Source organism: Trematomus bernacchii, unplaced genomic scaffold, assembly GCF_902827165.1.
Source record: "Trematomus bernacchii unplaced genomic scaffold, fTreBer1.1, whole genome shotgun sequence".
Lineage (NCBI taxonomy): Eukaryota > Metazoa > Chordata > Actinopteri > Perciformes > Nototheniidae > Trematomus > Trematomus bernacchii.
Genome location: NW_022987715.1, coordinates 905261 through 928269, shown reverse-complemented (window position 1 = coordinate 928269; position 23009 = coordinate 905261). Strand labels below are relative to the sequence as shown.

At 39.7% G+C, this 23009-nt stretch overlaps 1 protein-coding gene across 1 annotated transcript in view; it reads right to left on the bottom strand.

The window, feature by feature from the left end:
- col13a1 (collagen, type XIII, alpha 1) overlaps nt 1-23009 on the bottom strand; it is a 130989-nt gene that overhangs the window by 1537 nt on the left and 106443 nt on the right. Inside the window, exons 29-38 of the mRNA XM_034142180.1 lie at nt 22295-22366; nt 22080-22121; nt 21943-21993; nt 21773-21799; nt 21553-21639; nt 17974-18027; nt 17825-17878; nt 11847-11882; nt 7492-7569; nt 4292-4330 (exon numbers count right to left, since the gene is read on the bottom strand). Coding sequence (XP_033998071.1) covers nt 4292-4330; nt 7492-7569; nt 11847-11882; nt 17825-17878; nt 17974-18027; nt 21553-21639; nt 21773-21799; nt 21943-21993; nt 22080-22121; nt 22295-22366 — 540 coding nt within the window. The remainder of the gene's footprint in view (nt 1-4291; nt 4331-7491; nt 7570-11846; nt 11883-17824; nt 17879-17973; nt 18028-21552; nt 21640-21772; nt 21800-21942; nt 21994-22079; nt 22122-22294; nt 22367-23009) is intronic.

Sequence of the window (23009 nt, the reverse complement as noted above, 5' to 3'; positions counted from 1 at the left end):
GGTCTCTCTGTGAGCACACATCCTCGTGAATAAGGGACTCAACAGCTTCTCACTGTACTACAACACTAGCTGTCCTTGTTCCTGATGTGAAACATTTTGATCAAGTTATTTTTTTGAATCCTGCCTGGGTGGTTTGGTTGATAAGTCTGTTGCCAGGCGAGAGTGGATACAACAGAACTCCACAGTGAATATGTTTGTGACTACATTCATGTGACAATCATTTATCATCTTTTGTCTGCAAACTGTTTTAACAACATTATAGGGACATCACACAAGATTATCTAATGAACTGAACCTTGTGCTGACGATTGGTTTTATGTCCCTAAAGCAAGCTGAAAAAGTGTGATTGTTGAACCTTACAAATAATAAGGAAGCTCTTCCTTTTACTTCCAGGATCCAAGGTTAATAGCAGCTGGATGGGGAGTAATGGATTACATGTAACGGGATTACGTAATCAGTATACAAAAAAAAGGTAACTGTCATAAAGAAAATGCGTCATCAGATTACTGATACATCTTTTTATAAGAGGGATAGACTCACTGCCTGAATTGTATCTTTGGTTTTTATTTAGGCGGCTCTCATTCTTAATTATTTCAACTTTCTTTTTTTAATGCACCTGATTTGTTAAACAAACATAATGTGTTTAATTAATGTATTAAACTAAAACTGCATTTGTAAACTAAACTATTCTGGTTTCCTAGTCTAGAGGACTCATTAAAACCTCTTATTGATATTTATTTTATTTTTAATTCATTTGCATTGCATTTGATATTGAGGTAATCCAAAAGTAGGTTATACTTCCTTTATATTGTGTTACTTAGATTGAATACTGATTCAATAGTTGTACATGCATCTACTGCAGACATTGTCCCGGAATACATTATTAAAGTAAGCCTTCCAACTCTGATGAGCAGCAGGTCTCTGGTGTTTCCCACAATAAATACATTGGGATTATATTCATATCAACGTTAATCTTTAACCGTTTTTGTCAGGGTACTGTTTTAAACCAGATTGTTCTAAGACAGACAGGAGTTTAAATCATACTGCCTAAGTGGAAAAACCCCTGAATGACTGTGAAAAGGTTAAAAATGGAAGAGGTCTAAAAAGGTTTGAGGAAACAGCAGTCTGCTTTTAGTCGTAGCCAATAGATCAGTGAGTCAGTAGTGAGTGTTTTCAGAGTGTTACTGACATCCCGGGCCGCATGCTTGAGTTCACATTGTACTGTATGGGAGTACTGTGACAGAAATACTGTCAGCCTCCAGCTGTTCTTTCACACTCAGACTGAACAGTTCCTCCCTCCTCTGTGGGTTTCACCTCTGCTGGAGGAACTTTGTCGATGTGATCATTGTTATGAGAAAAAAACCTCTGCTTTGCACTGGACATCTAGACAGCCTTTTCTAAAAGTGTATCTTACCTCTTCATTCAAACATGTTAATGTTATCATCATTAACAAGCTGAAACAAAACCACAGCACACAACCCATGCTGTAAGGGACAGACACATCCTTTGAGATAATGTATGGACAGGGTCAGGACTATGTGAGCAGCCATCTTTAGACTGTATGCAGTCAGAATAAACTCTGTAAAGGCAGAAGGCCTCCCTTCACATTACAGTTTCTGAAGATCTGCTACTACAGGTTATATTTGACCAGCTTTAGGCTAAATGCACTTCTGAGTAAGTTAATCTGTCTACTCAAGTGTGCCATGTCCTTCAGCAGTCTGACTCTACAATATTAAATATGTTAATGTAAATAAGAGTTAACGCACAGATATGAAACAAGAATGAATGATGACTGAATTTCCCTACCAGCAGTCAAATATGTAATAAAAGGTACACAAATGAAATCTCTTTTTAGAGAGTGTGTCTGTAAACTTGTTTGACATTAAACGGGAATTAAACCAGCTCAGCAGTAGATTTAACTAACTGGTTAAGACTGAACCACAGGTGCAGTTTAAGAGACGTTTCTGTTCCAGACAACACAGGTTTAAAACACGTCTGAAACCTTGAACGGCAACTAAGATAAAAGCAGAGCAACAGCCTCATTTGAATTCATTTGTCTCTGTTTTTAAATTCCTTTTCTGAAGTGCTTGGACCTGTAGGAAAGGACTATAGTCTATGTAGATGCACTGTCCTGCCTCCATACATTATTTGGTGTGAGAAATGTTTTAGAAACAAAGCCAAAATCCTCAGAAATGTATATTTAATTATGACGGTCATGCTGAACAGAATCAATACTTTGAACATTTCAGAACATATCTGGAGTATTTATGATCAGTATGACAGGTAAATGAAGGCCAGCTAGTGACCTGGTTAATGCGAGGTATGGTGCAGCAACATGACACTGTGAATATTGTTTTGCTGGCACGGACCCAACAACAATCTCCCATGGCAACATCAAACCAGGCAGACAAACACCGGACCAGGTCCTCTCCTCCAGTTCTTCAACACTGAGTGACTCGTGGAGTTAATGAGGTTAGCTTAATGAACACAGCTACTGCAGAACACACACTGCTGAATACATGTTCTTCAGTTGATTTAAATAAACACATTTCCATGTCAGGAAGGTTACAACTTTCTTCATAAAGGGATCAAATACATGTGATGATCGCAGCAGCATGCCTTTGGTGAGCAGCAACATTTCCCTCCAACAATACGGCTGTACGCTGAAGAAACCCAAACGTTGAATTTAATGAAATGTATTATGTAAGGAGAGTTTACTTAACTGTATTAGGTTAGTTGAAATATTAAGTTTAAATACAAAACCTAAGGACCTAACCTAATACAGTTGTGAAATCTGTTGACATAATACATTTAGTTAAAGTCAATGGTTCACTTTTTTCAGTGTATACTGAGCCTCAGATTAGAAGACACGCAAACACACACTACAAACACTGCAGCTAAACACAGAGCATGACAATCATAAAGCAGGAAGTGGCTGTCCTTAACATTTGGCAGAGCTATTTACAATGAAGTGAAATCAGAAGGAGAACATGAAGCTTACATGGAGCTTCTGCTTTCCTTTCACTGCTTCAGATGATTCAAAGATCTTTGTTGACACTCTCCTCCGGGACACAAGCACTGGCTTTAAACATGTTAAACGCAAACTGATCGTCTGCAATATTTCAAATCAGATCATTTTTATCCGATGCAGATGTCTCAGATCATTTTTGGAATTAACTCCAGGAAAAATGTTGAATCGTTGATTGTTTTAGACCAGAAATCCGTACGTTACTACAATTGTTCAGAATGATCTCTGGGAAATGATGTGTTAGTGTAATAAAAAATAAACCTCCCCATAATGTAAAAATATGTAGAGCGTGAAATGTAATTGTGTGTTGCATGTAATGTAATAAGTAATGAGTGATTGTGTATACAGCAGGCATTCCCTCTCTGCAGCCTGACTCAGGGATACACTGATTATATTTAGGATCCTCTGATTGGTGTTTATATGTTGCCTTTTGTCACTGAGGGGTCCCCCCATACCACCAATCCCATAGGTAACATTTGGTAGCTAGCTATGATTTATAGTTTATTATAGGCAAAATGTGTAATATTATAAAAATAGTACTATGCTACATGGTTAGCATTTGTTTCCAATGAAGGCAGGTTTACATCCTCAGTGTTAAATAAAATCTGTTGTAATGTAACAACTATAACATGATCAGTTTCTACATATGCAGCTATGATGATTTGGATCACTTTAGAATCCTTTGGTTATGAAACTGTTACCCTGATGCTTTTGATATCTTTATCTCTCTGCCACTGTGTGAACATATGTTCCAACTGAAACTGTTTGTCTCCTACACTTCATCACACGGAGGAGAGCTCAGCTAAGACTTTCAGAACACTAAAACTAAATATTTCCAGCCCCACAACTCAGTGCAGCATGGTCTGTTACAACAAAACAACACAATACAATAAGTTAATAAGCATTATCCACTTCACATTATGCACAAATATCATGCATCTGTTGACACATTCTTATCCTTCCTTGTCCAATCCGGTATTAAAATAACACATAGATATAAAAATCCAATACATAAACAGTCATACGTATTAAAATAAACAATCTATACAAAAATGTTGCCATATATTTTTAGGATTCCATTTTTTTTTTCCTTGTATAACAGAATAGGGAAAAGTAAAAAAATAAATATCCTATGTACAATCACACAAGCCATTCCAAAGTTATCGTCACTGCAAGGAAAAAGCAAAATGCAAATGAAATGTTAGTTCAAACTCAGTTCATGGTGAAGTCAGCAGACAGTGGGAGACTCAAACTGAAACTTACTTTATTCCAACATCCTGGTACAGGTAAGCCATCGTCTCCCTGAACAAAGACAGACAGATGAAGTTAACAACAAGCACTGCGGAACAGTCAAGGTTCTGCATGCCTGAAGCAACAATGCTTACAAAAGCAGCTTACAATGATGCAAAACAAAAATCAGTATTCCCTTTATAAAGCTAAAATGTATTATTTGGGTCATCCAGGTTCTGTAGGAGAGTCCTGTTCTGTTTCTGCATATGCATCGTATGTGCCATGGTCCGAATTTCCAAAGTGAAATATATTTCCCATGTTCTAGTGGCTCTTTCTGCTTTTTTTGCTTCCAAAATCTCTTTTAGTCTAGTTGCCATCTCACAGAGTCCCATGAACCCGGAAATGTTAAGTACCCTAAAGTTAATGTTAGAAATGTATAGTAGGGTCTCCAGCACATAGAAACTGCCGGATGCTAACCTGTATATGTTGGGCAATTTGAACATTTAGCACAAGGTGTGTTAATTAGCATTAATGGCATAGCCTATGTGGATAATAGTTCATTTAAACAATTTGAAGAATGTTTTTTTCAGGACTAAAATGGCAGTATTAACCAGAAAATCACATTATGTGTTCTCTCTGTGGGCTGATTTGGATTAATTTTGTAGAGAGAATAATTGTTGTCAAAAAGTATTTATCGTAATAGTTTTTGTTTTATTTATCTATCTATCTATCTATCTAAAAGTAACAATTTGGTTAACCTGGATAAAATATTTATAATTTAAAATCAGCTGACTTTAATATTTTGGGTACATTTAAGATACATTTGGAGACTATGGTGCCGTGTTTGATTCTAAATTGCGATGACAACCAGTGATATATTGATTTGACGGTTCAGGTATTTGCCACATTAAACTGACAGAATAAAGACTTCATTTCACAGATTATGGGGTTATATTGAGAGAAGTGTGTTTCTCTTAAGGAACATGAATGATTTCATTGAAAGAAACCTTTGTGTTGGTTAAAATGACTTTCAGAACTTCACAACTCTTTAATATATTCAAAGAAAGAATAAATGATTGTGAGAATAAATACAACCATATGTTGGGACAACATTGGTAGTCTCTGTATTTAAAAATATATTTGAATGTTTTAATCCTTGAGAAATCACTTAACCATGTTTATCCTCACCACTTAAGGTAGAGGGTGACAACAAATGACCCCAAAACACACTCTAGTGTAAACACCAGGCTGCCGGTTCTATGCAACAGTCCACCAACACTATGAAAGATGATTTCATGCATTTCAGGAATGATGCAGCGGATCCACACTACCATTTACAAAGACATGAATATGTGTTAAACATAACCTTACCTGTGTACAATCAGAAAGAAAGAGTTTCCTTAAACAGATTTCTGAACCCTGATCAGTTATCTTCTAATACCAAATGTAACCACTTAGAATCCATTAGCCTTGCAAAGCCAATCCTCATTTTGTTTATTTGTTTTGGAGACCTACTGGGAATAACTACTGCATAACAAGATGCATGTTGGATTCATAAGCAGGTAGGGGGGGGGTGTTTAAAAAAGGACATGACTCACAACTTGCTTAAAGCTGTGTGAACGGAAGTTTTCCTGGTTTCTGATTTGATGGCACTGATAATACCTGGAACATGGTGATGTTAGTATAACCTTCTGAGTGGTTTCCAAATTTGATTTAACAAACCAATCTTCAAATTGGTGAAAGAAGATTGGAAACAAAAGCCACAACAAAAGGCTATCTACTCTGAGTAGTGAGAAACTAAATCTGCAGGGTGGCTTTGTTAGGCTAAGAGCATATTAAAAAAGGAATAAAAAACATGCTGCAATGATGCTTCCATGCTAATAAAAGGACTCTGGTTTGCTTTGACCAAATACAACGGTCTCATACTGCTGTTCACCACCTGTGGTACTCTGATGCCTTGAAGAAGGAAAAACTGGTGCTCCATGCAAGAGATGGAGTGGGAAACAAAGTATTACGGTGAGAGGGTCCAGGATACTTAAACAACAATCTTAAGGATTTAGAAATTAGATTAAATTGTTGTGTTATTGGTAGCATTATAAACAATCATAGATCTGCTATGGGAGTTAAAGGTGACATGTCATGCTTTTCCGGTTATTACCCGTCCCCTTGTGTGTTATGAAGGTTTTTCTGCATGTAACCGGTGTGCAGAGTCACAAACCCTCAAAGTACACCCTGTCTTCACCCAGAAAAGACCTGTCTATGCTGCCCCAGAACGCCTCGTTGGAAAAAAAAATGTTCTTGCTGGGTACAGTGACATGACCATACCCAAATGGACCCATTGGTCCAAATGGACCAATCCGTGGAGCTCCTCACACACACACACTCTCTCAGCGGCGAAACTGTGATGCGCTGGGGGTGGTGGTAGTGGAGTCTCGCAGCGACGCGCTTACACTGTAGGTGCGCCGCGTTTGGGGGTGCGGGTGCTAGTGGAGCCTCGCAGATGGGGGTGCTGCAGCCCCCTCAGCACCCCCCCTTCCCGCGTCCATGGTGCTCAGGCTGAGTTCAGGCTGAGTTTCGCGATGTCTCGCTGTCTCGCAGACCCCACGCAGCAACCAGGAAACGACACCAGTAATAGAGCTCACACTGTCCGCAACGTCCCGCCAACACGGCACCCAGACCCCACGCAGCATTCTCATCTGTTTGTCATTACTGGTGTCATTTTCTGGTTGCTAACGCCATTGTAACACATAATCACTGATGTTCCGCTGTAACGGTGGTGGACTCATCAGAACAGAGTGGGCGAGCTAACCAATCAGAGCATAGTGGGCTCATAGGGAGGGGGGGGGGCAGGAGCTCCAACAAGCCGTTTAGGACAGAGAGTGAATACACATACTATACAGAGATGCTGTATGAGAAACCAATGTGAGTTTGGAACATTGAACAATGTAAATCTATTCTAGTAGACCTCAACAATGGAATTATGATCAGTAGAAATGGCCATGACATGGGACCTTTAACATGAGCAGCTGGAAGTTGGAGTTGAAAGCCTGAGTTAAACTAAATTCAGCTTTTAGAGAGAAAGGTTATTACAGGTTCATTCTACAGGGGGTCAGGGGTGAAAGGGCTTACAGGGTGAGTCCACTCAAATCAGTAGTAGAAGGAAACGTCCATGCATAGAAAGCCAGGGTTGAGGTGAGGCATGCTTTAGAAAAGGAAGGGAGAGAGCACCATACCACAGGGCACGGGGCATCCAGCCCGTCCAGGCCAGGGGAGCCCGGTTCACCTTTCTCCCCTTTAAAGCCACGGAAACCCTGTTTGTGAAATCAACCATTTAAAGCCAGTTCTGCAGCTTCTGAGCAGCAGAGGGGGGGTCGCCCTCTGCTGCTCGACAGCGAGGAGATCTCCACTGCTGTCCACCGGCTGGACGCAGGTCTCCTGAGCATGCAGGAGACCTGGGACAGACAGGAACTGGGCTTAGTGAGAGGACTGACAGGATTTCAGGTTTAAATTGTGATGCTAATGTTTTAAATACAAAGTAAAGATAAGGTTTGATCGAGAGTTCTGATGCCAACCAGAACTCTACCAGGGTACAGATATTGTTTCAAGCTCTGTTTTGAATATTGCCCTAAAGAAGCCGTCGAGGTGGAGCAGCCATGTTCTCACGGTGCCACCTGGATGTCTTTCCGGTGTAAGGTCTGATAAATAGAAGACCCTGTGAGAGACCCTGTGGTCAGACCCAGTCACAGATACATGGCTGAAAAGGGGTAGATTCACGGGTCAGGTTGGGGTTATTTTCCAAAGTAACTTTCTTCTCTTTGCATTGCAAGTTTGACCCAACAGGTAGAAAACATAGAGCTAGCGGTTAACCAATTCAGGTACTGCATTAACCTGGCTCACTGTCACATCTGGTTCATTTAAAGTACCATTTGCACTTATTATGGCCGGATATAAAAGACATGGTTTGGCAGGGTTCAGAACTCCAACCTATCCTCTGTTCAGGGTTGCAGTGCACTTTAGTCTCTGTTGATCATCATCAGTGCCAGGTTCCTGTCTGTCTCATTCCTGGAAAAAAGATGTTCCTCAGGCAAAGCTGTAGTCCAAGTCATTTTCACCTGCAGGCTATAACCTCTAATGAAACTTTCTTAATGGATCAAAAGTCATCAGTTTCACCAACTTCAACAGTCCCATATCTCCCCATATCTCTGCCAGGCTCAGTGGACCCTTGGACCCAACGCTCCCTGAGGGGGGTTAGAACAGAGAAGACCAGAGGCAGAAGGAAGCTGACTTTGAACCTGAGGATCCATGTTGTACTCTGAGTCCTCCTTCCTTTTGCCTCTTGGTTACACATTGCACTACTGACATACCAACGGACAGGGGGCATCTAATCCAGGTGCTCCTTGGTCTCCCTTTTCCCCTTTGGCCCCCCTGTTGCCTTTCTTGCCCCTCTCTCCCTGCAAACAACAGCGTATTAAGAAAAACAAACTTTAGTCCTCCCTCATTAAGCCACACAGGAAGCAACGTTTTGTTCATCAGCTAAATACACGTTATTTATACAATATGAGAATAAAGTTATCCTAATCACATAATGAGTTTGTGTACTGCAATTTCCAAAAGACAGTATGACTTTGTAATGTAGATTTAGAGTAAAGGGAAGGTAAGTAGAGGGAGTTAGGGAGGGCAGTTGCTGAGCAGGTTTCAGCTTCTGTGGAGGACTATAAGAGCTTCAGTTAAAGTAGGTTCTGGAAGAAGTGAGAAGCCGTTACATGTACTCTGATATTTTCATCATGGGGAACATTCTGCTGGACAAAACATTGAATATAAAAATCAGGAAACGGATCATTGTCCAAAACTAACAGCTACAAGTAAATGACGGGCTGTGTTCGGTACCTTGCTGCTGCAGAAATACACATGGAACAATTCTATTTGACCCGCCTTTGCAAATTATATTAAAATATGATTATTTTAAAATAAAGTCAGAGATGAAAGTATGGGAATCCCTTCATAACATCTTACACAGCACAGTCCACACTAGATTGGTTTGACAGAGATCACTGCTGTTTGTGTTCTCTTTCATACAGTCCTGAAAACACAAGAAGCAGAGACAGCCTCACCTGAGAGCTCTGCAATATAATCATTCCTAATGCCACTGTTTTCTGTATATAGTTTTAATTGGACATATATTCCTTAAATTAGTTATACTCTTATACTAAAGCACAGACAAAGTGTTGTTATTTGTGCTAACCGTTTTTGCCAAATGCTGTCTATTCCTCCACCCATGTCTACAATTTAGAAGCCAATATTGTACTTTTACTCCTACATTTATTTAACACAATAAGTTACTAGTTACTTTACCTATTCAGATTATAAGCATATACAAAATATAGATCTACTAATATATACTATGCTTATAGCTCAAGATATCGAGCAGCAGTATACTGTATGAAGTAATTCAATTAGTTTTACATTTACCAGCTGTGATGAATCCAGTCATTTAAAATATATTTTCAAATGTGACATTACTGTCTAGACCTTTTCGTGTGCAGTCTTGCATTTCTTTAATTGAGTTGTTGTGACACTTTGGGAAATGATGACGCCCACTGCCTGTCCTTTTAGGAGTTTGCAAATAATGTCAGAACTACAAATACTGCCAATCAAGTATTATTTAATGTTTGGAATGCACTATTTAAAGGAGCAGTGTGTGGGAAATCTTACTTAGTTACATAGTGTACATACTGTAACTCTAACACTAAGAATGACCAGAAACATGCAGCATGTTTGGTAGCATAAGAATGTAGCAAACATATTGACTGTGATGGGAGAGCACTGCTTGCTAATTTGGGGGAAGGGGTCAGGGGTCAGGGGTGGGAGGGACTACAGAGAGGCTTGCAGGGAACAGGTACTGTTAGGTAGGAGGTGGAGGAGGAGAGAGGAGGTGTAAGAGGAGGAAGATTAAACCAGGACTACATTAGAATGCAGGAGGAGGAAGAGCAGGAGGCCAAGGTTTGTGAGAGGGAGAGAGGGCAACCCCGGCAAAAAAGAGCCACGGGCCACAGAGCAGGGTGGAGGGGAGGAAAGGGGAGAGGAAGACCTGCGGAAACAGAGGGAGATAGGACAAAGAGTAAAAACACCAACACCATCCCACAGCTTTTCTTCAACACGTTCAACTGGACTGTCACACTCAGCTCTGTTTAACTGCTGGTGGACATCAGAAATATGTATTTAGAGGCCAGTTGAATGTGCTGAGAGAGCTTATGATACGTGAAGTCTCACAGGATGGGAGTGTAAATATTAAAGAGTCACAGGTTAATGGGAAGGAAACAGAAACATTCTCTCAAAGGAGGGGTTGTGGACATTAGCAACATGGAGATGAAATACTCTTTTTACATATTATTTTGCAGGGTGCTTTTAATATTCAGTGCCAATTGAAGGTATTGTTCAATATTTTTGGAAATATGCTTATTTGCTTTATTTTTAAGAGTAAGAAGATGGATATAAATATCTTTCTGTTTCTAAGGTATACAGCTGCACTCAGGACGGTTTGTTTCAGGGAGCTGGGGTGAAGAGCAACATCAGCTGAAATTCAATAAAACGTATTCAAAAAACCTGGAGGTCATTCTCTGTGGAGCAAAAGCTTTCACAACACGGATCATACTGAAGGCCACTAAGCCATAACTTTAGCATTTTGTTTGACATGACAGAATAGATAAGTGGGAACTTTGTCCTGAAAGTCTGTGTGTGATCTGCCATTTGACCAATTCTGGTATTTATCGTTGGATTTTCTTGTAACATAGATTTACCACAAACAAATACTGGGGAGGTGCATCCAAAGATCTAACTGATCCATTGTTATGCAAACATTGGTTACAAATGTTTGAACGCACTGTCATGACACCTACTGTATATCCATCTCTCAATTTGAACTCCAAACGGAATTGTTAAATGTCAAATCCAACACATACAGGAGAAATGTGGAAGGTAAACAAAGCTGTTTCTAAGGACACTTTATTATTTATTATATTATTTATTACCAAATCATAGTATACATTTTCTTGATAAAAGAATAGTAATTTTTAAAAAGAATAATTATAATTTCATTATCATTTAATGTGTAAAAGTGCTGATAGTCAAATTGAAGCCACTGCATACAGATGTGCCTCAGAAGGGCAAACAAACATTTGGAAATAAATGATTCAGGATCAATAGAAAAATCAAAGCAAACGATCTGACTCAGGTGGCTTTCTTTTCATGCTGGATATCAAAGAGAATATCCAATGTATTCACATTTAGCTTGGTAATTCACTTCTCATGCTTGAGAGCGTCTTTGAAGTCACGACTGTGGTCAGCTGACCTCTCCACTGACCCGCTCCGACAACTGCAGGGTTTAATGTTGGGGGGGCAAATACCAGCCTGCTCTGTTTATTATGATGCATAAAGACTTTTATTTCATTGCTGAATATCATAAAGTAAATAAGCATTCGATTAAAACCAATGAAGTGATCTGTTTTGTATGTATTCCACAGATTCAATCTTATTCAAGAATAATCAACTATCTTCTATAACTAGCAAAATATTATATGTGGTATCTTACCCGGTTCCCTTTGAGTCCTTGTGGTCCTACTAAACCCTGCAAAAATAAAAGAGACATGACATTAGTGGCTGTGAGTATTTGCCACACATTGGGAAATATGCTTGCTTGCCATTGTTGGCCGTGTGAACAATGTGAAAAATGACACAGGAAAATACTGGTGGACCTTTTGCCGCGAGGCGATGTAAAGCCTGCAGGGCCAGATCAGTTTAATATTACAAACTGCACACAGAAGGATTTATAAACATTTTTTGGTTAATTAAATATATAAATTACTCTCTACTGAAAAGTCAATGTAAATGCACACAAACATAGTCATTGTAATGCAAACATACAAATAAAATCCACACATAAAAAAAACTTCAATCAAATATTTCTGATGCACACAGGCTCATTTTTTCTTTTATATAAATATAAAACAGATCTACAATTCAATGTTATAACAAGTCGTTTCAGAGAGTGTGTTCAATCTAGTTTCAGAGCGGCCCTGGAGGGGGGGGGGGGGTGGGGGGTTACCCCTCCAGCAGGCTCATTTACCCACATCCACCTTTCAAGGCTTTAGTTATGATATGTAACGATTATTTATACACTGCACACGTCATTTTCTTTTACAAACGGGGCAAAAAAGAGCAAGGAATCCTTTAATCGGTCAAGACTTTAACTGGCATTCTATTGGTTGAGGACTTTTGCAAGGGTTATGCATTATTATTACACTGATCCAAGAGCAGAGGAGAACTCTGGGAGCAGAAGTTTCAGATGCAGAGAAGCAACCTGACTGTGAGAGGAGCTGGAGCGCAGGGAAAACTGTGCAAGCAACAAGATATCTGACTGCTACAAGATGTCTGACTGCAGTGCTACCACAAGATGTCTGACTGCTACAAGATGTCTGACTGCAGTGCTATCACAATATGTCTGACTGCTACAATATGTCTGACTGCAGTGCTACCACAAGATGTCTGACTGCTACAAGATGTCTGACTGCAGTGCTACCACAATATGTCTGACTGCTACAAGATGTCTGACTGCTACAAGATGTCTGACTGCAGTGCTACCACAATATGTCTGACTGCTACAAGATGTCTGACTGCAGTGCTACCACAAGATGTCTGACTGCTACAAGATGTCTGACTGCAGTGGTACCATAAGATGTCTGACTGCTACAAGATGTCTGACTGCAGTGCTACCATAAGATGTCTGACTGCTACAAGATGTCTGACTGCAGTGCTACCACAAGATGTCTGACTGCTACAAGATGTCTGACTGCAGTGCTACCATAAGATGTCTGACTGCTACAAGATGTCTGACTGCAGTGCTACCACAAGATGTCTGACTGCTACAAGATGTCTGACTGCAGTGCTACCACAATATGTCTGACTGCTACAAGATGTCTGACTGCAGTGCTACCACAAGATGTCTGACTGCTACAAGATGTCTGACTGCAGTGCTACCATAAGATGTCTGACTGCTACAAGATGTCTGACTGCTACAAGATATCTGACTGCTACAAGATGTCTGACTGCAGTGCTACCACAATATGTCTGACTGCTACAAGATGTCTGACTGCAGTGCTACCACAAGATGTCTGACTGCTACAAGATGTCTGACTGCAGTGCTACCATAAGATGTCTGACTGCTACAAGATGTCTGACTCAACCTGGTCTCACCAGAATGCGTGACTCCACCACGACTCCTTAACACCGCATTGCGTGGTGGAGTCACGAACTTTGCTACATTTACGTGTCTGCACCACGCAAACAACCCCAATGTAAAGTGAATGAGGCTCCTTTGTCGTGGTGCACACACGCATTTCTACAACGTCCAGCAGTGAGCTTTTATTCTATAAAACGTTTTTAAAATCTACTTTATAGCTTGTAGTAACTCACAGGAGGCTTCTTTTATTTTATTTGTATTCATAATAATTTTTTTTTCCCGTCAGAATGTATTATGGTGCATTATTCACCAATGTTTGTTCTCAAAAAACAATGCATTGTGTGTAATACAACTGTGATTTTTATTAAATTAGTTCGTTTTTAAGGAAGGCCAGAGCTTCAGCTGTGTCAAAGAGATTGTTCCCTTTAGTTAACGTTATTTAAAAGATAATTATATTCCTATTTGATCAAGTACCCTTTATTGTATTACGGACCCAAAGAGCTGAGCGTCCATTCCCATTGGATAACGGAGCATTTTACACCCGGAAGTAAGTATTCTCCTTACTGTCCATTGATTTTATTTACAGTGATATCTGCACTACTCATCAACTCAAAAACACCAGATTATCCTTGTTAATTACACAACATTGATTGGTTTAAATTGTGTACAATGCTTTTGTATTTTCCCCTTTCGATTCGGAGAAACAAATATTTGTTCGTAGTGTGTGGATGGCTGAAGACACTACACTACCCAGAATCCTCAGCTATGGGACTACACCATGTGCTTAGAACGTGTCCTACCCCCCCCCCCCCCCCCTTAGGTCACAGGCTCCTCCAACAGTGCAACACAATAAAACAGATAGGCTACACAGAACAAACAGTGCAAGTAAATACAAAAAGAAAAATAGTAAAATAGTAAAAAGTGAACTAGTGCAATACGAGTCTATATACAAGTGATTGGAATATGATATATTAGATAAATAATTTCTAAGTAGCAGCCAGATGAATGTTATGGATGTTGTTTCTAAGTTCAGGTGTTTAATAGTCTTCTGGCCTGTGGGATGAAACTGTCCCTGAGTCTGGTGGTTTTAGTCCGGATGCTGCGGTACCGCCTGCCAGACGGCAGCAGACAGAACAGTTTGTGGGGTGATGGGGGTCTTTTTTAATCCTGAGGGCTTTCTTTAAGGTTAACCTGTTATTTTTACTCCACTACATTTATTTTAGTTACTTTACAGATTTGGATTAATGATGTGAAATATAAACAACCCTTAAATCAGACTTTAGTTACACCTGAGTAAAATTCAGTGAATTCAGCCAACAATCAGGCGAGATATTTGGTAGTGGGTGCTTGAGAAGACTAAATATTTATCTGCAGATCCCTATAAAGCATATTCATTACTCGTTATTCTCTACTAATAGTTAATTAAAAACTGTATATAATGGCTATTTTGCACATCCCTTTCAAGATTTCAAGATTTTCTAAGGTTTATTGACATATCATATACACAACTACGGTGTAGTTATGCAATGAATGAAACACTTGGGTCACAGGTTCATCAACAGTGCATCACAAGACATCTATCGATATCTGTGTACCTCCACCATTAAACATATTCTGCACATTTCTTATACTATCTACATACATCTTATAAGAGTATAATTAATATGTATAATATCAGTTAAAATAAGTGCTTCAACATAGTTAACATTGAAGGAAAGTTGATTGTCAAGTTCCAAAACAAACCATGCAATATATTAGACGTTAAGTACTTTGTCAGGCTTAATATCTGTAGATACCCCCAAAGCTTTTTTCTTATTTAAAAGAAGACCTTAACCTAAAGTATTCTTTAATGTTTAAATAAAGCCTTATTAGTTTGTCTGTTTTGCACATCCTCCTATCAGGCACTAAACTGTTTTATTGTAAAGATCACTTACAGTATCTTCTTGATATTTTCTATTCTATATTATTTATATCATTGACCTTCCACTTTCCCACTATATTAAGAGTATGTACTCTTAATATTTAAATGTTTTCATCAGATATAACACATTCAAAAGTGCTTTACAAAAATGAAAGACATTAAGAAAAAGGCATTTTAAAACAGTCATTAAAAAGCAACACAATCTACCTGCATTGCATTACTCTAAACGTGTAATAACGTGCTTTAACCAGTAGGAGGTGCGGGTTAAAAAGCTGTCAAGTTTACAGTGTTAACAAAATAAAATATACTGCTGTTTCTGGTTTAGTTTACGACGGATATATTCTGTTATTGTTTTGATATTTGTAACACAAAAGCGATGTAAAAAACCCACAGCAACACAGAAAAGATGGTCTTAACATGACCCAGCGGTCTAGTAGTTAATAAAAAACAATAATATCAAAACAAATACTCACTTTATTGTGAAATTAAAATAGAACGGTAAAAGAATAGTTTCCGGTCTATTCTGAGGCCCGAGCTCTGTAGATAAATAAAGAACTACGACAGATGTGTAATGTTTAATGCAGCCAAACCATTCATTACAATGCATTCATGTGATGACTTTCAAAGAGTAAAGCAAGCACTGCTGAATAAAGTATGGTTTGATCTTTTACGAAACGTTTTTTTCATTGGAATGCAGTTGGAGGTCAACCAATCACAGAGCTTGAGGCAAAGCGGAACAATAGCTGAGGATTCTGGGTAGTGTAGTGTCTTCTACCATCCACACACTCCGAAAACATATTTGTTTCTCCGAATCGAAAGGGGAAAATACAAAAGCATTGTACACAATTTAAACCAATCAATGTTGTGTAATTAACAAGGATAATCTGGTGTTTTTGAGTTGATGAGTAGTGCAGATATCACTGTAAATAAAATCAATGGACAGTAAGGAGAATACTTACTTCCGGGTGTAAAATGCTCCGTTATCCAATGGGAATGGACACTCAGCTCTTTGGGTCCGTAATACAATAAAGGGTACTTGATCAAATAGGAATATAATTATCTTTTAAATAACGTTAACTAAAGGGAACAATCTCTTTGACACAGCTGAAGCTCTGGCCTTCCTTAAAAACGAACTAATTTAATAAAAATCACAGTTGTATTACACACAATGCATTGTTTTTTGAGAACAAACATTGGTGAATAATGCACCATAATACATTCTGACGAAAAAAAAAAATTATTATGAATACAAATAAAATGAAAGAAGCCTCCTGTGAGTTACTACAAGCTATAAAGTAGATTTTAAAAACGTTTTATAGAATAAAAGCTCACTGCTGGACGTTGTAGAAATGCGTGTGTGCACCACGACAAAGGAGCCTCATTCACTTTACATTGGGGTTGTTTGCGTGGTGCAGACACGTAAATGTAGCAAAGTTCGTGACTCCACCACGCAATGCGGTGTTAAGGAGTCGTGGTGGAGTCACGCATTCTGGTGAGACCAGGTTGGTCTGACTGCAGTGCTACCATAAGATGTCTGACTGCTACAAGATGTCTGACTGCAGTGCTACCACAAGATGTCTGACTGCTACAAGATGTCTGACTGCAGTGCTACCACAAGATGTCTGACTGCTACAAAATGTCTGACTGCAGTGCTACCATAAGATGTCTGACTGCTACAAGATGTCTGACTGCAGTGCTACCACAAGATGTCTGACTGCTACAAGATGTCTGACTGCAGTGCTACCACAATATGTCTGACTGCTACAAGATGTCTGACTGCAGTGCTACCACAAGATGTCTGACTGCTACAAGATGTCTGACTGCAGTGCTACCATAAGATGTCTGACTGCTACAAGATGTCTGACTGCAGTGCTACCACAAGATGTCTGACTGCTACAAGATGTCTGACTGCAGTGCTACCACAAGATGTCTGACTGCAGTGCTACCACAAGATGTCTGACTGCAGTGCTACCACAAGATGTCTGACTGCTACAAGATGTCTGACTGCAGTGCTACTGCTACCACAAGATGTCTGACTGCAGTGCTACTGCTACCACAAGATGTCTGACTGCAAGCAGGATAAGGTTTCACCCTGCTTAGCCTCCCACCATATGTTTGCCTCTATGTGCAAGCATTCTCAGTATATTTATTGTTTAAAGAAAAATATGATGTAAGACATGAAAGGAAAACAAATATATCCCGCATCTCAAAGTGAATTTTAAATTGTTAGAACTCTTAGGGAGATTGTGGTATAGCAATAACTAGAGAAACAAAGGCTGTTGTCATGGTCTCCAGCAGGTGAATGTTTTTGGCTGGTTGTTTTGGGTTGATGGTTTGAGCAAGATGCTTCCAATGAGCAAAGAGATGCTCGCCGCTGTGATCAACTTTTTTAAAGTAATTTCAGACTTACAGGGATGCCTTGAGGCCCGATTGGTCCTGGCAATCCTGCATCTCCCTTTTCAGCCTGAAGTGATGAGAACAAAACCAAAGCATATCATTTCCTATAACTGTATTTATTTAAAAATATATTCATGTGAGAAACACACCAAAGATACTCACTCTCTCTCCCTTTGGTCCTGCGGGTCCTGAAACACCTGCTGGTCCTATTAGACCCTTTAAAACAGAACATGGGAAATATATACATGTTAGCAGAAACACATATAATAGTACCAGGAAAATATCATCACTAAATGTCTCATGTCAGTAAATCAACAAGCTTTGGTGTCAATTAAAAGATGGACCATTTGGATGAAGGATATTTTCAAAAAAGGTTAGGACACTTTTCTGTCCTGACACCTGTAGCATTTACACACCAAGCTTGTTGAAGTACTGACCAAACTGCTGTTACAATCAGGGGAAATGAATGAAATGTGAACAGCTGCATCTGTCGAAGCAGCGTCAGGCTGGGAGAGGAAGACCCTGCATCTCAGGCATATCCACGTACACTAAGTACAGCTGTCCAGATTCACTGAAGACATGTCAACATGCAGCATCTCTGCATGCTCCTTCTGGATCGGTTCTTAATGGCAGTGTGCAGCCCAGCTGAAACAGGATCTGAGGCCGGACTGAGGACTGAGGGTACACTGACATGATGTCTGGTATCAGACAACACGAAAACACTGGTGAAGATACCTACTGATTATAGGGATTTTCCCGTAGCGCTCTAATAAAAAAAAATCTCTAGTTCAGTCATATTTCTGTCTTACTGTATTCATAAAAAGCATTTTCTTTAAAAGTTAGTATTTAGAACTTGAAATAAAAGATCAGAGGAGGGAAGTAACTGAATAGATTTAAGTGAGTACTGCAATTCAGTAGAATTTTGAGGTACTTGTACTTTACTTGAGTACTTCCATGTTATGCTACTTTATACTTCTACTCCACTACAATTAAAAGGGAAATAATGTTATTTTACTCAACTACAGCTTTAGCTACTTTTAACAAAATGCATCTCTAAAATTAAACTAGTGGACTAACTCTTAAAGTCACAAAAGATTCAAATAATTTAAATATTTTACAAGAATTAAATCAGAACTGTGTCTACTTGATGCAACAACATTTTCTAGAAATGTCACATAATGTATTGGTAAAGTAAGTAAAGCATCTGGATACTCCTTCCACCTCTATAGAAGATACCCGATCAGATTTATGTGCACATTTCTTCGCTGCCTACCTTATGGGCTAATGTCCATTCTTCCACTGTCGGATGAATAAAGGATTTCTGATTCTGATTCAGAGAGTGAGGGTGGCATCATGCTCATTGAACCACTGGAAGGCTTTAATGTGGAACATCTGCGTGGGAAGAGTTGCAGTTTGGAGTTGCCTTGTTTCTCTGAACAAACAGTCTCATGCCAGTGCATCCTCAGAACCCCCCCTGAACAGCCCGTCCTCAGAGACACATCAGGAAGGAAAAGAGACGAGACAAGCATGGGAAGCAGGAGAGCGAGCGGACAGACGAGCAGACATGGCAGACACAAGCAAGCTGTAGCAGGGGGTGGAGGAGGAGGAAGAGAAGGAAGAAGGGTGGGGGGCCGGAACCGGACTTGCGCCACTCACCACTGGACCAGGTCTGCCGTCTAACCCATGAGCCCCCTGTATAGCGCCGTACACAGTTAGAGAGCAGAGGTGATGGGGGAGATGGTGGGAGGAAGGTGGGGGTAGGGGGGTGGGGATGGGAAGGTGAGTGAAGCTGTGACTCAGGTGACATCAAAAACACATTCAGATGATGACAAATGAAGGGTGGTGGAGGTGGTGGGGGTGAAGGTGAAGTGAGTAACAGTAATGTGAGTCATGTCTTCCACACTGACAAAAGTCAAACGTTGACTTATAAAATATTAGGTTCAACTTAAAGTTATTGCTTTCAACTGACCTAATACAGGTATTGGAAATCTGTTGACATAATACATTTAATTGAAGTTTCACTTTGTTCAGAGCACGGATGATGTTGGATCTGCGGCCCATAGGTTCCTACTGAAACACCTCACAACGGTTTCATGTCTTTAATCAAAACATTTCCTCTAGCAAGTTTCTGCTAATTAGCTAGTAGTAGTGGAATGTACTGTAACTAAGTACATTTATTCAAGTACTGCTCAAATATAGTTTTGGGCAACTTGTACTTTACTTGAATATTTCCCTTTACGCTACTTTATATTTCAGCTTCATAACTTCTCAAAAGGAATTATTGTGCTTTATAACCCACTACATTTATTGAGTTGATTTATTTAGTTACTTAGGTACTTTTTACATTAATAACAACTTTTGTTTATATGGTATATATATACAACTAATCTACTCAGTAGTACACATAGTATCCGACATTTGCCCCACGATGACAGCATTATAAAACTCTAACATTTTCTAATAATAATAACAAAATATTCTATAATAATAAAAACCCACCCTGCACAATCAGTACTTCTACTTTTGATACTTGAGTACGATTATGTTAAAAAACGCAAATACTTTTACTTAAAGGTAGGGTAGGTAAGTTTGAGAAACCGGCTCGAGATACACTTTTTGTTATATTCCATGGAATGCTCTTAACATCCCGATAGCAATGAATATCTTAAGTGCTTTGACAAAAAATCCATAAAAAAATGTAATCTGTGGAAGCCGTAATACTGTAAAAAGCACGACCAATCATTTTAGCCGGCCCGGCTAAAATAACTGGATGGCCTACCTGCCTGTCAGCCTTCCATCTGTGCACAAACTTATCTCGTGCCCTCATTGGTCATGTGCGCGTTCGTGTGTGTTGGAGGAGGGGCTCTATAAGGAAGTGGCAGATTTTCTCCGGTTGTGTATTTTCAAAATCTAGCGATCTCGAGCCGGTTTCTCAAACTTACCTACCCCACCTTTAAGTAACATTTATAACTGTAATGGAGTATTATTTAAAGCGTGTTATTAGAACTTTGACTTAAGTAAAGGATATGACTACTTTCTCCACATCTGTTGGCTAGTCATTTCAGCTAGTCCCTAATGATACTCAGACAGGAGGAAACTCTGCATTGTGTGGGTCAGGTTTTAGTTCCCCCCCCCCGAAAATCTATTGTGTTCTTTACTTTTTGTTGTATTTTTCTGTTCAATGATGTGACACTTATTGCTATCACAACCACATCATTCATATTTGGTCCCTCCGAGTGGACGTGGACATGGACGATACAGACAGTATGCAGTCTATAAAGGATTCCTGAATGTGAGTGTAAACAAAGAATACGAATAGAAACCCAAAGTGATAGACAGCATTTTAAAGAGTATAAAAGAAAAAGTATTTTAAAATAATTTTGAATAAAAAAGTAAAATAAAAGCAATAACATGTATATGGAGTTTTATGTTGATTATTTACTTCTTTGGAAACAATCTGCACCCCCATGCAACATTTGAACAGGGTTAAGACGACATAGAAGCAGACATCTGAGACATGAATCTGGTCAGTAACAAATGCATAAACTACGGTTAAAAACGTAAGGCTTTGTAAGGTTAACACTGAGTAATGCTCACATTTCTGTACTGATGCAGTGATATCATCTCTAAAATACTCAACATTGCATTCAAATGTTTAAATTTTTTTTTATATAACATGTAAAAAATGGAAGTCAAGGATTTCCGAGACTTATGAACAGACAGGAAGTACAGAGTACTTACAGGAAGTCCGAGATGGCCTCTGTCCCCCTTGTCGCCCTTGAGACCCGTCGCTCCCTTTTCTCCTCTGATGCCTATGCCTAGCTCCCCCTGAGAGAAAGCACATGGTACAGTCCAATCATTACTCTCCCATGCTCTGAATGGCTACGGTACGATGTAAATGGAGGCAGATTGAATATAATGAGCAGCTGTTACATATGAGTTTATAGGAACAACATCTCACCTTAGGCCCTGAGAATCCTTGAGTTCCCTGGATGGAACAAAAGCAGCAGCATTACTGACAGTCTGTTTCTCAGCCAGTGTCTGTGCACACCATTTCTATTGAATTATCCTATTTTATTTCATTGTTTTTTTGCAGTTAAGTTTCAGGAGGGAATGACATGTTTGACTCACGGCTGGCCCCACTGGTCCTGGGGGTCCGGCGGGCCCTGGAGGACAATACATCTACAGACACACACACAAGCAACATTTAGTGTTGTAATTCACCATGAGGAGCACTAATCACACCTGACTGAATGACTGACCCTTACCATCTCTGACCTGGCTCCTTCTCCAGGCTCTCCTTTAGGACCCTGTGTGGTGAGAGACACAGCAGTCATCACTCTGCTCATATATTCCCTGGTCAGATAAACAATACGTGAACACTCAGCAGCAATGGGGTGAATACGAAACATTTAAACGGTTCCCCCCTTGCCAGGTCAGACTCTGCATCCAGCAAGATGCAGGCTGAGGGCCCACTGCGTACCATTGAGCCAGGTAATCCAATGGGGCCAAGGGCCCCTCTGGCCCCCTTTTCACCCGTAGGGCCATCTAAACCCTACAGAACAAGAAAAGGGAAATGGACATCACGATGACAGCAGATGCCTTTACCTGCACTGTATGGTCTAATGACATGCTCTTCAGTTTCATCCAGAGTTTCATTCTTTCAACAGTTTGAAGTACTTTCTTACTCAAGTTTTTTCATTGTTATGCTAATGCAGGGGTCTGCAACCCGCGGCTCTCGAGCCGCATGCAGCTCTTTAAGCCCTCTGCTCTGGCTCCCTTGAGCTTAGACAAAAATAAGAAGGAAATAAAATAAATATATTTGTAGGACTATTTATATTTTGTTGCACGGTTGAAAATGTTTCGTATCTTGTATTTTGAAGTGATACTGTGAAACATACATTTAAAAAAACAAAACGGTTTTAATTAGGTCAACTAAAATATGCGTCACATCCTGCTACGGTCCCGCGCCAGCGCCTTTTCTTGAGGCGAATAACCTGACCCCCGGCTCGATGAGCGAACTATGGATAAATCATAGAAAATAAAAGTATGGGAGGAACACAGAGGGTTTAATTCTGCGTGGACAGAGTTATCTGCTTTCACAGCAAACGATGCTGGCTTACCGGTATGTTTGATATGTGGAGAGAAGTTGTCAAAGGTGCTGTAGCCTTTACGCATTGGAGGAGAAACACGGAAGA